We start from the raw sequence: 19,563 nt of genomic DNA on the forward strand, positions 1-19,563 counted from the left end.
TTCGACTTTCTGTTCCATCGAATGTGAGTCAACCATTAAATGTATACTGCACTTGTAATCTGATATTTCCCATCAAATTTTACATGCCGTGCTGTTTGTTTGAGATCACCAATTCCATAAACACTGGCTGTGAACCTACCACCACGATGTATTAGGCTAATATTACATAAAATGTTATCACTTTAACCACACCAGGCCCATACAGTATTTAAAAAGTATTAAGAAATACAACTTGACAAATTTCAAACATTACTTAAGAAATAAAAATTTTAAATTTCATTCTCTTTATGATAGTAGGATAATTAAAATGGGAATAATTTACTTTTCTGATAGCTACTTCAAACTAGTCTTTAAAGCTGTAATGGACTAGTACAAGTTATAAAAATGAATTTCAGTACTGAAGTTTGGAGTTGTTGATTATTTGCACATAATATCATTTTCAGTAGAGTTTCCTACTTATGAAGCATAGTTACATTGAAAATATCATTATTTTTGAAGTATGGACTTTTGTTTTATTGTGGTGGAGTGAGACAATAAAACAAAACTTTTGACTACATTAAAATGTATGTATATCTTACAGTGCAGAAATTAAAACGTATATATTACTAATCAAGTAATAATATATCTAAAAACAAAGATGATGTGACTTACCAAACTAAAGTGCTGGCAGGTCGATAGACACACAAACATACACACAAAATTCAAGCTTTCGCAACAAACGGTTGCTTCATCAGGAAAGAGGAAAGGAGAGGGAAAGCCGAAAGGATGTGGGTTTTAAGGGAGAGGGTAAGGAGTCATTCCAATCCTGGGAGCGGAAAGACTTACCTTAGGGGGAAAAAAAGGACAGGTATACACTCGCCGCACACACACACACACACACACACACACACACACACACACACACACACACACACACACACACATCCATCCGCATATATATCCATCCCTCTGTGTGTATGCGGATGGATAAGTGTGTGTGTGTGTGTGTGTGTGTGTGTGTGTGTGTGTGTGTGTGTGTAGTCACATCATCTTTATTTTTAGATATATTTTTCCCACATGGAATGTTTCCCTCTATTATATTCTAATCAAGTAATAATGTATTTATAAAAACACAAGCACAGAAAATCAATCACAATATACCTTTTAAAAAACTTGGCTTCTGAAACTGTTGTTCAAGAAATTGCAAGCAGATACCTAGATTTGCATCCACAATTACAAACAAATTATAGTGTCCCCATGTGTAGTTTATACAATGTAAGCAATGTTGAGCCCTGCTGAAAGTAATTTATCAAATAAAAAAACTATTAATATTTATAATTACCTAGGATACAAGGGAAACACCAAAATAAACATAATTTTATACAGTGCTACTCATTCTACAAGTATTTACTTAAAGATTTGCTTATGTAATAAAAAATAGTGTTCCAGAAGAAAAGATCTCGGAATATATTTAAAAATTCTATTGCTTCCTTGGTAACCTTGTAGATTATCAGAGAGAGAATGAAACCTATTTAAGACTGCATATCGAATGTCTTTCTGAATCACTGACGGCTTTAATAAATTTTTTCATCTGGTGCTGTAGCTATGAACAACACTTTTCTTCTGAGAGGGCTACCTTTGTGCTGTAGGTGCTTCTTTCCTAAGTGATGAGTTACTTCCATAAAATTATAAGACACTGAGTGAGTGGAAGTAAATTATATGGTGGTGTATTTGTTTCTCAAACTAGGAGCTGCACGAAGCTCCAAAGCTGCTAAAAGTTGTTTGAGAAGCTCAGTAAGCTGTTTTTCTTTCATTCAAGTTTCAATGTATAATGCTAAATTCTGGAGCATTTTACCCTGTTCACTGACTCCAGTTAATGTGCTACATTTTCAGCTTTATTCTGTTTGTTTTTTAAATAAGTGAATGTACAATGTGTTCTTAAGTACAGGACATTATATTGCTAGAGAAACTTGGAAGCCTCGTTGTGCTATCTGTCAGACGGGGGAAAGCAAATTATTATTTGTGGGGACTTCAATGTCGACTCACTGAAAGAGTGTAATAGGAAGAATGACCTGGAAGTCTTGCTTGGTTCTTTCAATTTGACATCTGTCATTAATTTCCCTACTCTGGTGGTAAAGGACAGCAGCACATTGATAGATAACACTTTTATAGACCAAGATAGGTTTAAAGACATTAAATTCTTGTCCTGTTGAGAATGGGCTTTCTGATCATGATGCTCAGCTAGTTACAGTATATGACATAGCTCCATTCAGTAATTCAAAACTACCCTCCAAAGCTGTGCATTCAATTAATGACTCAACAATTAAAAATTTCAGAGAAAATCTTCGGCAGTTAGACTGGGATGAGGTGTACAAGGAACCCAATGCTAATTTAAAATATAACTTATTTCATGATACACTTGTAAGAGAATTTGAAAACTGTTTCCCCAAGAAAGTAGTTAAATGTAATTATAAAAAACTTTCCAAAAAACCTTGGTTTACTAAAGGAATAAAAATATCTTGTAACCACAAAAGGGAACTGTATCTAACAACAAGAAAGAGTAATGACCCAGAAACAGCCAAATATTATAAAAACTACTGTGCTACATTAAGAAAGGTTATTAAGAAGTCCAGAAGCATGTGCATCATGTCTGAGATTAATACCTCTGATAACAAAATCAAAACAATTTGGAATATTATTACAAGGGAGACAGGGCAACCAAGAGTACAGGATGACGGCATTACCATCAAAGTGAATGGAAACTTGACAAACAACAAGCCGGAAGTTAAAAACATTTTGAATAATCATTTTTAAAATGTTGTCGAGAAAATAGGATCTAAATGTTCATTAGAAGAAGTGAGGCAGTTAATGGAAGAGGCCTTACCGTCACCATTTGATACAATTGAAATTCCACCCACCTCTCCTTCTGAAATTAGGAAGATAATAAACTCTCTCAAGAATAAAAGCTCACATGGAATTTATGGCATTTCCAGCAGGATAATAAAAGCTTGTTCCCAAGAGATAAGTGGGATTCTTAGCCACATATGTAATAGCTCTCTGAAGTGGGGTATTTTGCCAGATAGACTGAAGTATGCCATTGTTAAACCACTGCATAAAAAAGGGGATATGTCTGATGTCAACAACTACCGCCCAATCTCTCTTCTGACTGCCTTATCCAAAATTCTTGAAAAAGTAATGTATTGTAGAGTAGCTTCACACCTTTGTAAAAATAAAGTTTTAACAAAATGTCGGTTTGGTTTCCAGAAAGGTTTTTCAATGGAAAATGCTATATATACTTTCATTAATGAAATATTAAATGCTCTGAGTAACCGGAAGTCACCCATTGGGATTTTTTGTGATCTCTCAAAGGCTTTTGATTGTGTAAATTGTGGAATACTTCTAGATAAGCTCAAGTACTGTGGTATGAATGGGACTGTGCTAAAATGGGTTAAATCGTACCCAACTGGAAGAGTGCAGAAAGTTGAAATAGCAGTTCACATAATATGCAAAAAAACTGGTGATTTCTCAAACTGGGGAACAATCAAGAATGGGGTGCCGCAAGGTTCAGTCGTGGGTCCTCTGCTGTTCTTAATTTATATTAATGACTTGCCATTCTATATTCAGGAAGATGCAAAGCTGGTACATTTTGCCGGTGATACAAGTATAACTATCACACCCGACAGACAAGAATTAACTGGTGAAATTGTAAACGATGTTTTTCAGAAAATCATTAAGTGGTTCTCTGCAAATGGGCTCTCATTAAACTTTGACAAAACACAGTATATACAGTTCCACACAGTAAATGGAATGACCCTATTAATAAATATAGACATAATCGAATTAATGATCTTATCTGCAGTGTTCAGCCTTATTAAAAGAAATTGACAAGATCCCTCAGCACATAATAAAAATTGGAGGTATCCAAATCACTGGGGATTATCTTGACTCATGGATATTATATCACTGTTTCATGTAGTTCTTTACTTAAAAAACTATTTTATGTAATTGTATCACCATATTTTTTTATTTTTTATTTCAGTATAGATGAATGAATCAGCTGATTGGTGTTATAGCTGTTGTATGTAGCTGTAGAAAAAACTTTATTGTTACTATTGATGAGTATTGGAAATGTGTTTTAAAATCATTGCAGGAAGAATCAGACCAACAGATAATAAAAAACTACACTTCATCACCACTTGGATCTGGAATTGATCAACGTAGTGGAAGGCAGAAAGTCTCTGCAACTCGGGCCAGTAGTTCTAGACATGGTGTTTCAGCGTATAGTTCAGATAAGATTAATGACTATTCAGTTACTGACTCGAGATCAAATACATCTCGATCACCAAGTGATGAATCTGGAGCCAGCTCTGAGGATAGCCATGGACGTGAAAGGTTTCCTTCAAGATCAAGTAAATCCTCTTTGTCCACCAGTGACTCAGGTGATGAGGAGGGTAAGCTATTTCTTCTCATTTTCACCTCTTGGTCCCACTATGCCATGTTTTGATTTTTTAATTTCTAAGATGATTTTTAGGTTTCCAACCATAGGTATCAGTGCTAAATAATTAGTTGTTCACACTCTTTCTACAGTAGTGTACTTTTTAGACCTGATGTATGGGCATTAAGTTACAGTTACTAGATTTAATGCCTTATAGAATGCTTTGCTGCTATAGCCTGTTGACAGTTGTCATGCCTTCTTATGTACTGTAACAGCAGAATGACTGTAGCCCCCCCCCCCCCCCCTTCCCCACCACAAAAAAAAAAGGATAAACATTGACTGGCTAAATCTGTTCTGAAATTGTCAGTTGTTTGGCATGAGGTGTTTAATTTTTGGAGAAGTGAAAAATTCTGTCACTGATAATTCTGGAAATAACTTGTTAGTTTCAGGACGTCAGGGTTGTTTTAGAAAATCTCTCTCTCTCTCTCTCTCTCTCTCTCTCTCTCTCTCTCTCTCTCTCTCTCTCTCTGTGTGTGTGTGTGTGTGTGTGTGTGTGTGTGTGTGAGAGGGAGACCCACCAATGGGGGGGGGGGGGAGGAGAGGGGGGGGGGTGTTTGTGGATCAGTTGCTGTAAATGCAGACTCTTAGCTACATGAGGCCTCGTAGGATGGGAAGCAGCTATCTCAGTGAAAAGTGCTAAGATTCTGGATTGGAGTTGTAATTAAATCCTGTTGTGTTACACATTAACTGCTGCTGAAAAAGTAATGCAGATAGCGTAATTTCTGTGAGAAAAAGTTGTAAAAAATTCACACCCAAAACCAGAAGATGACATTCTCTGTCAGATACTGTGTTATTTCCCAAAAACAGCCATTTTTGCATTGCAGTGTGCCCAGTGAGCTGTTACAATGCTCCCTTGTGTATTTGGCCTTACATTAATTGAAATACCCCAGTAAATTCATTGCCATTTGTGACCAGCATTTTTCATTCTTTGCAGGAGGCTAGAGTTCGTGCTTTCAGCTTACCTGTGAATGTATATATATTGATCAAAAGCTTTGAATTAGTTGCACTCCTGCACATTTTTAAATTAGAACAGAAGCAAGTACCATTAATGTTATGTTAAAGGTCATAAACCAACACGCGTCACACAGTCATTGTCTAAAGTCATCGTCTTTCTATATGTGGTTGTGGCTAGCAACATTTTGAAAATACTGGACACTTACATCTGTGAAGTATTAATTTTTGTTACTAGTTTCAGCCCATGCAGTATGCCTGTAATGTTTACTTACATCTGTGAAGTATTAATTTTTGTAACTAGTTTCAGCCCATGCAGTATGCCTGTAATGTTTAGACTGTTGTTCTGAGTCTACATCTGACTGCCTGGCCGCATGGTTTCAGAAGTGTTGTCTCTGAACTGCATCAAAAATAAACTACTTTCACAAAGATTGCCAGCTTTCCTAAAAACTTGTGAACCAAAACCAAAAGAGTTCATTGTGGCGTAGTTTCATGAAAGTAATTCTGACTCTTTGATGAATTGTGTGGTTGATAAATAGTAAACTGGCCTGGAAGTGTCCCTAAGAGAGTTTTGGTGCAAAATAGGAATAATCGAATTTGAAATGTGTTATCTAGGGGAATATATAAGTAAAACATATTGTGAGGTGTACCAGACACCAGAAGGGCACAGAAAAATGAGAAAAAATTGAATACCTTTATGTTCAGGCCATTAATTGGGTTCAATTTTTCCTTTCAGTTTATATTCCTGTTACTGGGTTTCGGTGCACTTTGTTGTAAAAATAAAGACTTTCACACAGTTTTGTTCTCTCTTCTGTTTCCTGTTCATTGTGTTAGGAATTTTTTACAGCTTTGTAATGTGAGTTTATATCTGGAAGTTGGAGGGACAATTTAAAGTGGCTGGAGCTGTACAAAAGTAATAAGAGAGTGTTGACACATTGTAGGAAATGAAAATCACTATAAATACATTCCCTTTTACATTTTTCTAAGCTACATAAAACATTATGAAGTGAAAAAGAGCGGCCATGAAAACCTATAATAGGGGCTGTTGGTAAGCAGTAGATCATGCACCACGCTTAAATTCCAGGCCTGTAAATGCAGACACCACTGGGATCCCCCTTAAATGTTATATGATAATTTGGAAAGCTGAATGGGCAGCATGTCAGTCATATTGATAATGCTCACTACTGGAAATGCTGCATGCAGGAATGGCCCAAAACAAGCTGTGGGTCATATACAGCGTATTCCATTTATCTGATGACTACATGTGCGTTGCAGTAAATGCTGCGCAGTGAGTGCTCCATTGGCAGGCAATCAGATGCCGTGTCACCCATCTACTGTTACAGTACAACGTGACTACATTTAAAATATAAGCAAATTAATTTTGTACTCACCCATGTCACGCAAGGAGATGCTATAACTGCCATTATTTTCCATGCATTTCTGACATCTACTCAAGAAATTATTAATCACATGATGTAATTCTCTCTGAGATATTAAATTAATTGACTCTCAGATATTATCCTTGAGATATTATATCGTGGGAGGATTTGTTGTGTAGACTTTGTCCTACAGCGCACACTACAAATAAAAATTGCATGGAGTTAAATCAGGACTTCTGGTGGGCCAGATATTGTTACTAATCACTCTTTCTGCAAACACGTCATGAATTGTGTGCAAAGAAACATTAGTTGTATGAGCCCTTGTTTAATCTTGTTGAAAAAATGTGAAGCTTCGTTCTTTCACTCAGTTCATTAAAAAAAAGCCAGAAATTTTTTTGCACGTATCTTTCACCTACAACTCTGTCATTAAAAAAAAAAGGGCCTATTATTGTGTCACCACTAACTGCGCACCACACCCCCTAGTTCCTGGACATGAAGGGGTTCCTCATGAAGCACAACAGGTCTGTCTTCTCTCTAATATCTACAGTTTTGGGAATTAACATACCCATTTAAATGGAACCAAGCCTCATCTGAAAACAGAATGAGATAAAGATCCATTTGACTGTCATACACTTGTTTTAAAACCCATTCGCAGAACTTAACCCTGTGCGCAGGATCACCATGTGGAAGTTCTTGTACTACTGATACATTATAGGGTCTTAGCCTGAGCAGCTTAGCAACTCTTTGTACAAAGGTGCAAGATATGTGTGTTGCTGCGAAAGACGTCTAAGAGACTTTTTATGGAAATTTTCCGGGCAGTATCCAGTGTCATTGAGACAGGCTTCTGTGAACACTGCTTGTCATCTTTTACACCTATTATCTTGAACACTTCCCATTTCACAAAATTTATTCACTAATTTGCAAACTGCGTCATGACTCTGAACTCAAACACCGGGAAAGTTCTGCGCAAACAATCTCCGAATAGTACAAATGGACTCTGTATGCACATATGAGTCATAAACACACACTCATTTTGGAATTGAATAATTCACTGTTGCCATTGTTGCATTCGCAAACTCCACTGTTACACTTGTGCTGCCTGTTTTACTGCTCGAATGACATTGGCTGATAAGGCGTGTATATCTGTACGGCCTTCAGGCTAAATCCCACAAGAAAGAGGGGGGCGGCATTGTGCAGTTCCACGGATCCTATTCGACTGGCAGGCGTGGCTTCCGTGGAGTGCCTGCGATATCCCAGGCAGGCAGTCATCAGATGAATGGAAAACCCTGTACGTGAGGTATTATTCCCAGCATACATTGTATTAGCCTGGGGTGTCTAATTTTCTGACATACAGTAGTAGTTAGTTCCATAGCCTTTGTCATTTGGACCTTTGCTACATTTCTTATCTACCATTTTTCACCATTTGATTAAGTCTGACCTGCTGTCATTGATTTCATATACTAAAACGCATAGTGTTCATGCCCTCTTTCCAGCAATTATCAATTTGTTATTGAATTGTCTTCTCAGGATTCTTGTTCAGAAGTGCAACAGTTTTGTACAATGGAGATTCCTTCAACGATCCAGTGCTTTCTAATGACTGTCCCTTTTCCTGGATGTTTATTATTTCGGGGTGTAAAAAAAAGTGTAGTGTTTACCTTTCCTGCTTGTTGAAGGGACAGAAACCAGTAGTGTCATATCTGGAGAAGCTCCAAAAGCAAATGATTGTAGTCTTTGGCATCTGAAATCACTGTTCATAACTGTAGCTTGTAGAAGGAACTGTGCAGTGATTAAGCATTTGCTGGAGAATACTGGATGCTAGACATAGTCTTGGCTAATATATATGAGGGTTGGAACTTTAATAGTGGCAACTATTTATTTGCAGCTTGTACAAAGTAGATACGTGTTTCAAAGTTTTCTGGCCTTCAAAGTAGTCACCAGCATTGTGTGAAACTTGTTGCCAGCGATGTGGAAGTCGTAGGATACTCTTAGCAGTGCTAGTTGCGTTGACAGTTTGAACGATGGGGTCTATTGCCCGACAAATTTGTAGCAGTTCTGAAGCGAACGCTGTGAAGTGTTTCCTTCAGTTTAGAAATCAAGTTGAACTCACGAGGGCTTAAGTCAGGGGAGTGCAATAGGTGGTATAGCACTTAGCAGCCACAACAGTCAAACAAATCAGTAACAGCTTGCACTGTACGTGCTTGAATGTTGTCTTGCCAAATGATGGTCAGGTCCTGCAGAGAGTATCGTCACTTCTCTCTCTAAGCTGGTTGTAGGTAGTGTTCCAAAACTGAACAGCATAGAGACAGAAGTGATGACACTTTCTGCAGGACCTGACCATCATTTTGCAGGACAATGCTCAAGCACGTACAGTGCAAGCTGTTACTGATTTGTTTGACTGTTGTGGCTGCTAAGTGCTATACCACCTATTGCACTCCCCTGACTTAAGCCCTCGTGAGTTCAACTTGATTTCTAAACTGAAGGAAACACTTCACAGCATTCGCTTCAGAACTGCTACAAATTTGTCGGGCAATAGACCCCATCGTTCAAACTGTCAACGCAACTAGCACTGCTAAGAGTATCCTACGACTTCCACATCGCTGGCAACAAGTTTCACACAATGCTGGTGATTACTTTGAAGGTCAGTAAAACTTTGGAACACACATCTATTTTTTACAAACTGTAAATAAATAGTTGCCACTATTAAAGCTCCAACCCTCGTACAAACAGTGGAGTATGAAAATCTTGAATATGCAAAAACATATATAATATTAATTTCTCAAACGTTCCATCATCTGGAATGCTCTGCCTTCAGCTGTGTATCAGTTTGTCTTAAAACACACGTGCCCTACATTGGCCCATTAATATGATGATATAAAACTGTGGCTTGTCACTGAAGACCTTTAAAAGAATGTAATACTTAACCAGTGTTCTACAACCATAGGGGCATTAAATGTTATCTTGTTTAAGGTTCAGGGACTCTGTACCTGTAGTACAGTACATATTTCTCGGACATCCAACATGTTTTTTTTATAATTGTTTTGTGATAACTTTCAGTGTGATTACAGAAAGTTCCAGTGGTACCTCGTAATGGCATTTGCAGCAATGTGGTGTAAGGAATTAAACCAGTTGTTTTAGTGATACTGCAGTTAGACTGAGACCATCACCTACCAGCAATGGAGTGGGAGCACATGGGACAAATTAAATCTCAAACTGTGTCAACACTCCCAGAGTTTGTTGTGGTGGCACATTACTGAAAGTGTGACATGCTTTGTCTTCCAGTCTCCCACTGTAGGGTTAGTAAGTGCTGGTCTTTGTTTCGCCATTTGACCTGTTGGCAGTCCAAATCCTGAAATTTTTATCTAAGAAGCAAATTATGTAAGCTAATGCTTCATAATTGTTAAACATACACTGAGGAATTCATTATTGCTGTTTCATATTCTTGATAATAAAAAAATGTGGGATTTATTTTTTGCTTGGCTGTCCAATTTCAGCCAGCTCTGCCTCAGCCCAAGACCGGATGCGGAAAGGAATTCATTTGTCGGGTAAGGAGTAGCATAACTTCTTACCAGCAACTCTCTCTCTCTCTCTCTCTCTCTCTCTCTCTCTCTCTCTCTCTCTCTCTGTCTCTCTCTTTTAGGAGTTCATTGGTTTCTCTTCAAATGGTGTTTGTTTCATTGATTCCTGTGCTCTATGCACATTTTATAGTTCAGTTAAATGCAAAGGAGAGTTATGCATTAGCGTGTTCACTGCTTTTTATAATATTTCTGTGTTGCTGTAAGTGTTCTCTCTCAGGCACAGAAAATGTTAAAATTTGTGTTACATGGCATTGTGTATTTTGAGATTTCATTTTCCTCTTCTTTGAAGTTTCATTTATTTTACTTTCTATGAAAAATGGTTTATTAATAACCAAGATGCTTATTTTCTGCAATTTTCTTGCTGTTTTAAAAAAGATCTCAATTTAAAAAAAAATAGTTTCCAGTGAAAAATCCATTGAAACTTAAGATTAACATTCACTCTTTATCCTCTGTGGGCTGTATGATGATAAGTAACCTACATAGGTGCCCTTGCTTAATCTCCATGCTGCTGTCATGTATTTGCATATCTGAGTCCCACTTTTTACTGGCCATTACCCTTTCTGGACTTCTATGATCACCCTCACCCCATATCTGAGTTTATATGCTCTTCCTTCTAGGGTTCCCATGCTCTCCTGGGCCCATCCACACTCTTCTCATGCAGCATTCACTATTGGTCCAGTGCCCTACCTCCCTCTTTGCTCCTCCTTTAGGTTCCTCCATAAAAAGCCCAACTAAAAGGGTTGCTTTACACCCACTTCTGGTCACAGTGGTCTTAGCCCCATTCAAGGGCTTCTTTGGACACTCCAACAACCATATCATTTGACTATTTGGACCACACCACTTACTCCACTGTACTTTACTAAATTGTTACAGCATACTAAGTCATTGAGAACAGTTAGATTATAGCTGTGACAGTGGTTGAACGGTGCACCATACACTGTGATCCAAAAACAAAAGTAAATTGCTTCTAGGGCCTCATATTTCCACAGAACACTCGTTTGAAATCCTGTTGGATCTACTTTTATGCGAGACTTACAGTGGAAGTTAAATTACTGTGTATCTAAACTATTATACTCTTGAATCTTTCTCACCAGAAAATTTTCATTTAATATTGTCAGTGTGATAGTACATGAAATTAAGTAGATTTGATTGCTTCGTATTTAACACTCCATTTTACAGATATCACGACAGCAGAGGTGGTGGTAGCTTTGGGCTTGCATGAGACAGTACTTTGGTATGATTTGCAGAAGGGAATTGCTACAGGAATCAGTGGAATGAATTTTTTAGTGAGATTCTTATATTAATTACAAATAGAAAATTACAGCCTTGAGTAATATGCTACTTTTGTTCTTTAAAATGAAAAGAGCTAATAATTGCTTCTTCAGCAAATAATAAAAATAATTGTTTGTATTACAAAGAAACTATTTGTTGTGGCAAATTAATGCACAGGTGTTTTCTACTTGAACCATATCCTTACCCTGTGACAAGGTTCATCATAATCAGTGTACTCAGTGGCAGTAGACGAGCAGTTTACAGAGCGATGTTCTTCCATTCCACCACAAACTACTGTTAGGTCTACTCTGAAGGAGAATACTGATTCAGATTTCTGTACTTGGCAAATATTTTGGTTAATGGTGGTAGCAGTCTTCTAAGTTGAACCCATTTGAGTCCCATAATTCAGCATTCATTCAGTCCAGTGCTAAAAACATTTCAGTGTTTGTGTTTTTCTGTGAGGGTGTGCAGGAGCTCTGCTGATCTTGACTTTTGGTGGAGTGTAGGAACATATGTCGTAAACCGACTGTTCATTCACTGTCACGGAGTTAATTTATCTTTAATGAAACTAGTCACGGGGAAGGAGGGTCAAGTGTGGTCACATTTTCTTTTACATTCAGTCTTAAATAGTTTGACACAAATTTCTATGCTTGTGATAAATAATTTGAGGTCTATGACTGCATTGTTATGAATAGTGCTGATATAGTGACAACATACTTGCACTCTGCTGCTTCGCGTTTGTACACAATAACTATTAATTTGTGATTGTGGGTTGGGTGTTTTAGATATTTTCATGTGCGTGGATCATATTCCCCATGTATATGATGTAGAGTGCCTTTTTATTTATGTATTGTTTTAATATGTACATTTGGAAATGTTGGTTAAATTTGTTTTTAAATTTTGTATCTCAACATGGTTTCCCTAAATTGGTGAAGGCAAATGCCAGAATAGTTTCTTTGAAAAGAATGCAACCAGCCTCCTTACACATCTGGCACTTCATATATCATGGTCTTATTAATGGATGCAACTGTAATTCTTTTCTGTATCAATATTTTCACTTGTTCAGATGTTTTAAAACAAGAGTGGGGATTGGGAGGGGGTGTTACAGCTGTTGTAAAACAAGGCGTTGTTAAAAATATCCTTAAAGAGCCCAATTCCTTTCACATGTGATTGTCAGTGCATACCTATAATATTGTATTGTGCCTTTTGATGCATAGTGGGCTTTTTACATCAAGCTTTCATTTATTTCCTGTATCAGTATAATTGTTGACATAATTTTATCGAATTCCATTTTTAGTGATAGTGGTAAATTTGTGAAGATAGTTTTATTTATTAAGTGAATCATAATGTGCCAAAGGAACAAGGTTTCATGGTAGTTGAAAACTGCATGTTTCTTACGTATATAGGTGGTGCAGTGTTTGCACTGACTAGTGGAACGTGACAACTGCTTACTCAGATGTTTAGAAAAACTTGTGCAAATTATAAATCATGTTATTTTCTAACATGTACTTGTGAATGCCTTTGTTCGTGAAGAATTTGCCACATTTCAAGAAAGATAAAGTCTAGTTCATGTCATGAGCATTTTTGATGAAATTGCTAGATGATATGAGACAGTTCATATTGGCGTGATCCCATGTAAAACTTAGTCTGAGACTTTTTTAAAACTTTATTTTTAGTTACATTTATGTCATAGTTTAACTAGTCACGAGTTTGTTCTATATTGTATGTCTGCTGTTATTACAGTAACCAGTCCTAAGATTGGTTTGCTGCAGCTCTCCGCCCTATACCCGGGCTGCTGAAACATGTCACATGAGAGCTTGCGTGTAGGTGGCTACACTGTGATTGTGAGGTCACAGAAACTGCTACCACACACGCCCACAGCTGATAGCTCTGAAGTATGTTTTACACATGTAGGCTACAATCACCGTGCATATAAGTCACGGAATAATAAAGTATATGTAAGTATAAAAAAGAACATGTTTCTGACAATGGGGGAAACAGCTACAGAGTAAAATGTTTGATAGTGTAATATGAAACCATGAAATAACCAACAACCAAGAAGTTGATCCGAATTGTTACTGTAATAGCTGTGTATAAAAGTCATACAATAATGTAAACCTAAGCGTAACAAAGAACATGCTATCCGCAATCGTAGAATGAAATAAAGAATGAGGTGCATAGCCTATTCTGTTGCAGAGAGAGAGAGAGAGAGAGAGAGAGAGAGAGAGAGAGAGAATTGCTTCTGGATACATTTGCACTCAATGATTTATGATGTCAGTAGCACAATTCCATCCAGGTCTCCATTACTGTCACCTGAATTGGCACCAAAACCATTGCCATAATAATAATAATAATAATAATAATAATAATAATCATCATCTGTTCATTGTCATTTATAATAGTGCTTCATTTATAATACTGCTTCTGTAATAAGTGTACCAACGTGGTCTACTTTTTCCTCCATTAGGTGGTATCTGCAATAGCAAGACCTTCACTTGACAGCTTTTCCACTTCTGTTACAGTCTTATTTATTATTATTTCAAATGTAAACCTTGAAAATATTCCAACTAATTCAGTTGGGTTAAAATAGCAGTGATGAGGCGGTAGCCTAATTACCATATGATCCTGTTCCTTTCAACTTCATCTACAACATATGTAGACATCACAGGCTTATTTTGTTTTACTATTACAAACATTGTCAGGACACTAAACTGTAGCAACAAATTTTTAAATCACCGCAGAAATTGTGGGTGGTCCATATGCTAATGATTGTCACAGGTTTTTCTTGATCGAAAAATTAAGTCCATCATGCACAAAACCATTTGAAGAACCTGTATAGGGACAGTTAAGCTGGCTCCTCTTACCATTGTCTCACGAGTGCTACTATTTGCAGTATCATCTATCCAGCATTCATCAGCTGCCCAGTATTGACCCAGGTTGTATCTGACCATGTAACTGAATGTATATCCTTTACTACAATTTTATGTAAGAAAATACTATGATCCACAACAGCATGAAAGCTTCTTTGAGCAACAGTTTTCATCGGTCTATCTTTTTAAAGCAGAAGCCCATGCTCTTTGACACAATTTTAAGTCATATTTTCCATCCCTAGAAAAGTTTACACATTCTTCTAAAGAACTTAGCAACTTAGCTAATGTGGGATATACTTTGCAGCTTCAATATCTGTAAATGTGCTGAGGACCTGCATCAGTTTGGAACAAATAAAGATCTGTAGCTAGATAATACTTTGTTGTTTTTCTTTCCAGAAATACTTAAAAATACACTTTTTTCACAGGGGCTTTTTTCCATGCGGTTTACTTCAGAATCCTGCAGGTTTTGAAGCAGCACCCTTTTCCTTGTAACAGTTCTTTGACTAAATCCTAGATTTTTTGAGGTATGCTCTAAAACTTTATCAGCAGAAATTGATGGATGCCCATGAACAGAAATAAATTATTTTTCTTTGTCATAAAACTCATGTGTTCTTTATAATTCCAAAGCCCAACTATCAACTGTACAGAGGCAGGCAGTTGCATAGAAACATACAGTGTTTACATAGAAGGTGACAACATGGTAGCCATAACCGGCTTCTGTTGCTCTGCTCACAACTGTATAGAGGCAGGCAGTCACATAGAAATGTACAGTGTTCACATAGAAGCTGGCAATGTGGTAGCCAGAACTGCCTTCTGTTGCTGTGCTGTAATTAGTGCAGAAGATGCATTGCCTCACATTCCTCATTTATCAGTCATACCGCCAACTGTAAGGTGCTTGTGAAGTGACCTTTAAGTGATATGTTTCAGCAGCCCATTTTTAGTCTTGACCTCCTCCCCCCCTCGCCCCCCCTCGCCGCCCCCCCGCACCCCCTCGCCCCCCCACCCTCGCCCCCTCCCCCCACTGCTCCCCACATGTGAGCGTGCATGTGTGCGCGCGCACACACACACACACACACACACACACACACACACACACACACACACACACACACTCTCACTCTCTCTCTCTCTCTCTCTCTCTCTCTCTCTCTCTCTCTGACTTAACAATTAATCTGTCCTATCAACCTATTCATTTTTTCAGTCATCTTTGGCCATAACTCTCACCAGTGATCAGTACCTCTTCACTGGTTATCTGATCTACCCATCTAATTTTTGGCATTCTTTTGTAGCACCTTGTTTCTAAAGCTTCTATTCTCTTCCAGTATGTACTGTTTATCATTCCTGTCTCACTTCCGTGTAAGGTTAACACTGCAAACGCTTACTTTCAGAAAATTCTTCCTAACCCTACAACACACCATCAATGACACTCATATCAAGTGAAATGGGCTCAGTGTGTTTAGGTTGTTTAAGATTTTTCCAAATGCTTTTTAAATCCATTTGGAGACACAATACATTTTAATATGTGCAATGTACTATTCAAATAGCACATTATTTTGAGGGTGTATAAAATGATTGAAAGGGTCTAGAAGCAACCTCTAAGTGATCTGTTGAAGGATCTGACGATACTGTGTATCAGGGAAAACATGCTTCAAATGATCATTCCTGTCATATCCCTGAATACTGATGACTCATCCTGTGACCCCTGCATACAGAACCACACTAGTCATAATGTTTTGTTATTATATGCATTCTGTTGTCTGTACCACGAGCGTGGCTAATGAGTGTGAACCTATTTGATTTTTGTTGTGTAGTGTAATAAGCAACTTAAAGACCTTATGAGACACTGTCTTCCGTTATTTAGCCTTACTTAAGCACTTTTGGGAGTGTTCTGTAAACAGTTTTTCTAGTATTTAATGAATACCTTATTGCGTTGTATACATATTTGTTAGCCTATAGATTATTTTTTCCCATTAACTGTTATAATGTATCAGCTGGTTAGGATTTGAAAGCTGTTTGTCATGCAACTTAAAAAAGAAATAGATGTTTGTACTTGACTGACAGAATGCTGAAATGAAGTAAATACCGTATTTACTCGAATCTAAGCCGCACATGAAAAACGAGACTCGAAATCAAGGGGGGGAAAAAAAAATCTCGTATCTACGCCGCACCTGAAATTTGAGACTCGAAATTCAAGGGGAGAGAAAAGTTTTAGACCGCACCTCCAAATCGAAACAAAGTTGGTCCATTGTAACATGAGACACAACTTAGGTCGAACAATAGTTTGGTTTAAGTCGTAAGCTTAGCAGTTGAGCTTTACCAGGTAGCCATTGCTCTGTGTCAGGCGCTTTGTCCATATTTGTACGGGTACCCTTCCTTCTTCATGTTCTTCATCTGGTTTGAATCTATTGCTTATTTTGCTTTGATCTGATAAGTGCCATTCTCTTTGTTATTCGTGTTTACGTCACTCTAGGCTGAAAATGCTTTATTGTACTGTGTCATGCATTGTTTGTCGCATTCTGATAATGAGTGTTTACGACCTGCTGCCACCCGCGGCGAGGCTTGCTTTTGTGTGCGCTACCGCCGCTTACAATAAAAAAGGAGCGGAATTGTCTCAATAGACAAACAATGGCAAGAGACTGCTATTTGCTGTTACACTGCTGCTTTTTTTGATAATGATCAACAAGAACCAAATAATAGACTGCGTATGATAGATGATGCTCTGAACGAGAGTTTAGCGAAAAATTTTTCCATTTGAAAATCTTTGCTGATGCCTCTTTAGTACATTACATTCTGCACAGAAATTAGTCATCTTAGATTTAAAAATCAAGTCAGTTGCCATGCTTCACTTCTGACTGTATCACTCCTCTGCACAAGAATAATACGAATATAAACATGATATGATATGTATATTCTTTCGCGTTTGCTGTTCTCTCTCTCTAGTTTCATAGTTTATTAGGCGGACAGGATTTAAATGAGATAGCAGCAAACACGAAAGAATACATGGCATAATGTTTATATTCGTATTATTCTTATGGTGAAGAGAATACTGCATGTGATTCACGATTCATAAAAGTTCGTATTAGCAACCATCTCGTGTCACAGGTAGGAAAAAATTCAGAACATAGAGTTGGCCATATTGACATACATCCCAAACAGTCGTGCCAGTCAGATTTTCGTAGCAGATTTTTAGTGATGACTTCAAATGCAGTGTGTGTTGTTGTCTTCAGTCTGTAGACTGGTTTGATGCAGCTCTCCATGCTTCTCTATCCTGTGCAATGCAGAGTAGCAACACTAATAAAGTAAGAATGAAAATAACTTAGAAATTAAATGGCGAAATTTAAAACAAAATTTTATTAGGTTTGTAATAAATCTTATACGAAATGTTTAAAATATCAGTCATGATTCTGAATCACTATAACTCGATTCTTTGTTGTTCATTTCTTCATACAGAGCATCGTCCTCCGTACCATCTAGTGCATTGGATATCGAACATTTTTTAAATGCTTGTTGCTGTGTCTGATTTGGAACACACTTCCATGCGTCATAAATCCATTGGCACACTTCAGACAAACTTGCGCTTTTTACACGTCCTGTTGGTGTCGGTTGTCTGTCGCTTTTCGAAAGCCAGTCTGTGTACATGCATTTAAGCTTGTCCTTAAATGGTTTATTCAGACTGACTTCAAGTGGTTGCAGAATTCTCTAATTTTCATTTTACCGCAGGTGTTGTATGGCCTGCATACGCATCTACTACTAACAGACTGCGTTAACCAAGCATTGTGCCAGGACGATGATTCCACACACACACCTAATCCATTCCAGCACCATGTCCTCCGAAAACCACCTAGTTTTGTTCGTTCATACAATTAGATTTTGGAAACACTTCAGATTTTGCTAAAGTCTTTCACTTGAATGGGGGTAATTTATGTCCATCTGCTATGCAAGCAAGCAAGCATGACGGACATCCGCTGTTTTTCACCCCCTGATGTAAGAACACTTATGTCTTTCTTTCCTTTGGCATCATCCGTATAATTTGACAGCATGTCAGAATTACAGGAGTTTGGTCAGCATTTCCTGTCTGACCAAGAAGGTATTGCATTTCTGTGTGCTGCCTAATTATGAAGTGCTGAAATTCCGAAAGCTTTTCTTAATAATTTTTCAGCAGCTTCTGTACATCTGAAGTTCGCCTCTGAAGTGAAAGACCCCAGTGCTTCATAAACAGATCAATCCAGCTGCGGCTAGCCTTAAAATTTTCAATTTTTTGCTCTCTAGCAATTTCATGTGCCTTAATTTTTAAAATTTCGGCTTTCACAAGCAGGAATTTCTGACGCTGTTCCTTAACAAATTCATTTAAAATCACTTCTAGTGCATGATTTCGGCCACACTTTGGCCCACTAAATGCTTTCCTGCTACTTCAACATTCAATTAGTTTGTCTCTCTGCAGTCGCCATCGCCTGACGTTGTTCTCATCAATCCCATATCGCAGACCTGCAGCACAATCAGAACTTTGTTCCACAAAAGAAATAACTCCCCTCTTGAATTTGGCACTATAATGGAAGTGCTTGATTATGGTTCACGTCACAAAATTCCACAAAGCAATTGGTGCCGCTACGTGAAATCTTAATGAGCCCCAGAGTATCAACTCGTGCATAAATCCTGAAGTCTCGTGCATTGATGATATTTTTGTGCATAGAAATTTATTTTTGTTTCAATGAATATTTGAAAGACTGCTACATTCGAAGCTGAACAATATGGAATTTCTATTTACTTCGTTGGATAATGTATGAGTATGAAAATGCAGTGGTCGAAACTCGTCATGAGAAAAAAGCTCCCCCCCCCCCCCCCCCCCACCGCCCCCACCCCACCCCCCACTCTTCTCTCTCTCTCTCTCTCTCTCTCTCTCTCTCTCTCTCTTTTGACGCAGAGGTTTTGGTGCCAGTATTTATCTTCGTGCCTGCAAAGTATGCCTATGTAGTGCTACATATATTTGATGCCAAAAGTTAGTTGTGGCAGCACCTACCAACATTTTTCAGAACTTCCACTTA

General features: G+C 37.8%; 1 protein-coding gene across 3 annotated transcripts in view; it reads left to right on the forward strand.

The window, feature by feature from the left end:
• Positions 1 to 19,563, forward strand: part of LOC126469680 (PHD finger protein 23B-like) — a 45,831-nt gene that overhangs the window by 20,117 nt on the left and 6,151 nt on the right. The window contains exons 4-6 of one of the 3 annotated variants that reach the window (XR_007586048.1): positions 4,130 to 4,430; positions 10,296 to 10,346; positions 13,395 to 13,609. Coding sequence is in view for 2 of the 3 variants with exons in the window: in XM_050096831.1 (XP_049952788.1) it covers positions 4,130 to 4,430; positions 10,296 to 10,346 (352 nt within the window). In the remaining variant the exon portion in view is untranslated. The remainder of the gene's footprint in view (positions 1 to 4,129; positions 4,431 to 10,295; positions 10,347 to 13,394; positions 13,610 to 19,563) is intronic. The other 2 variants (XM_050096831.1, XM_050096832.1) reach the window with 2 other exon arrangements.

Source organism: Schistocerca serialis, chromosome 3 (assembly GCF_023864345.2).
Source record: "Schistocerca serialis cubense isolate TAMUIC-IGC-003099 chromosome 3, iqSchSeri2.2, whole genome shotgun sequence".
In the NCBI taxonomy this organism is placed as follows: domain Eukaryota; kingdom Metazoa; phylum Arthropoda; class Insecta; order Orthoptera; family Acrididae; genus Schistocerca; species Schistocerca serialis.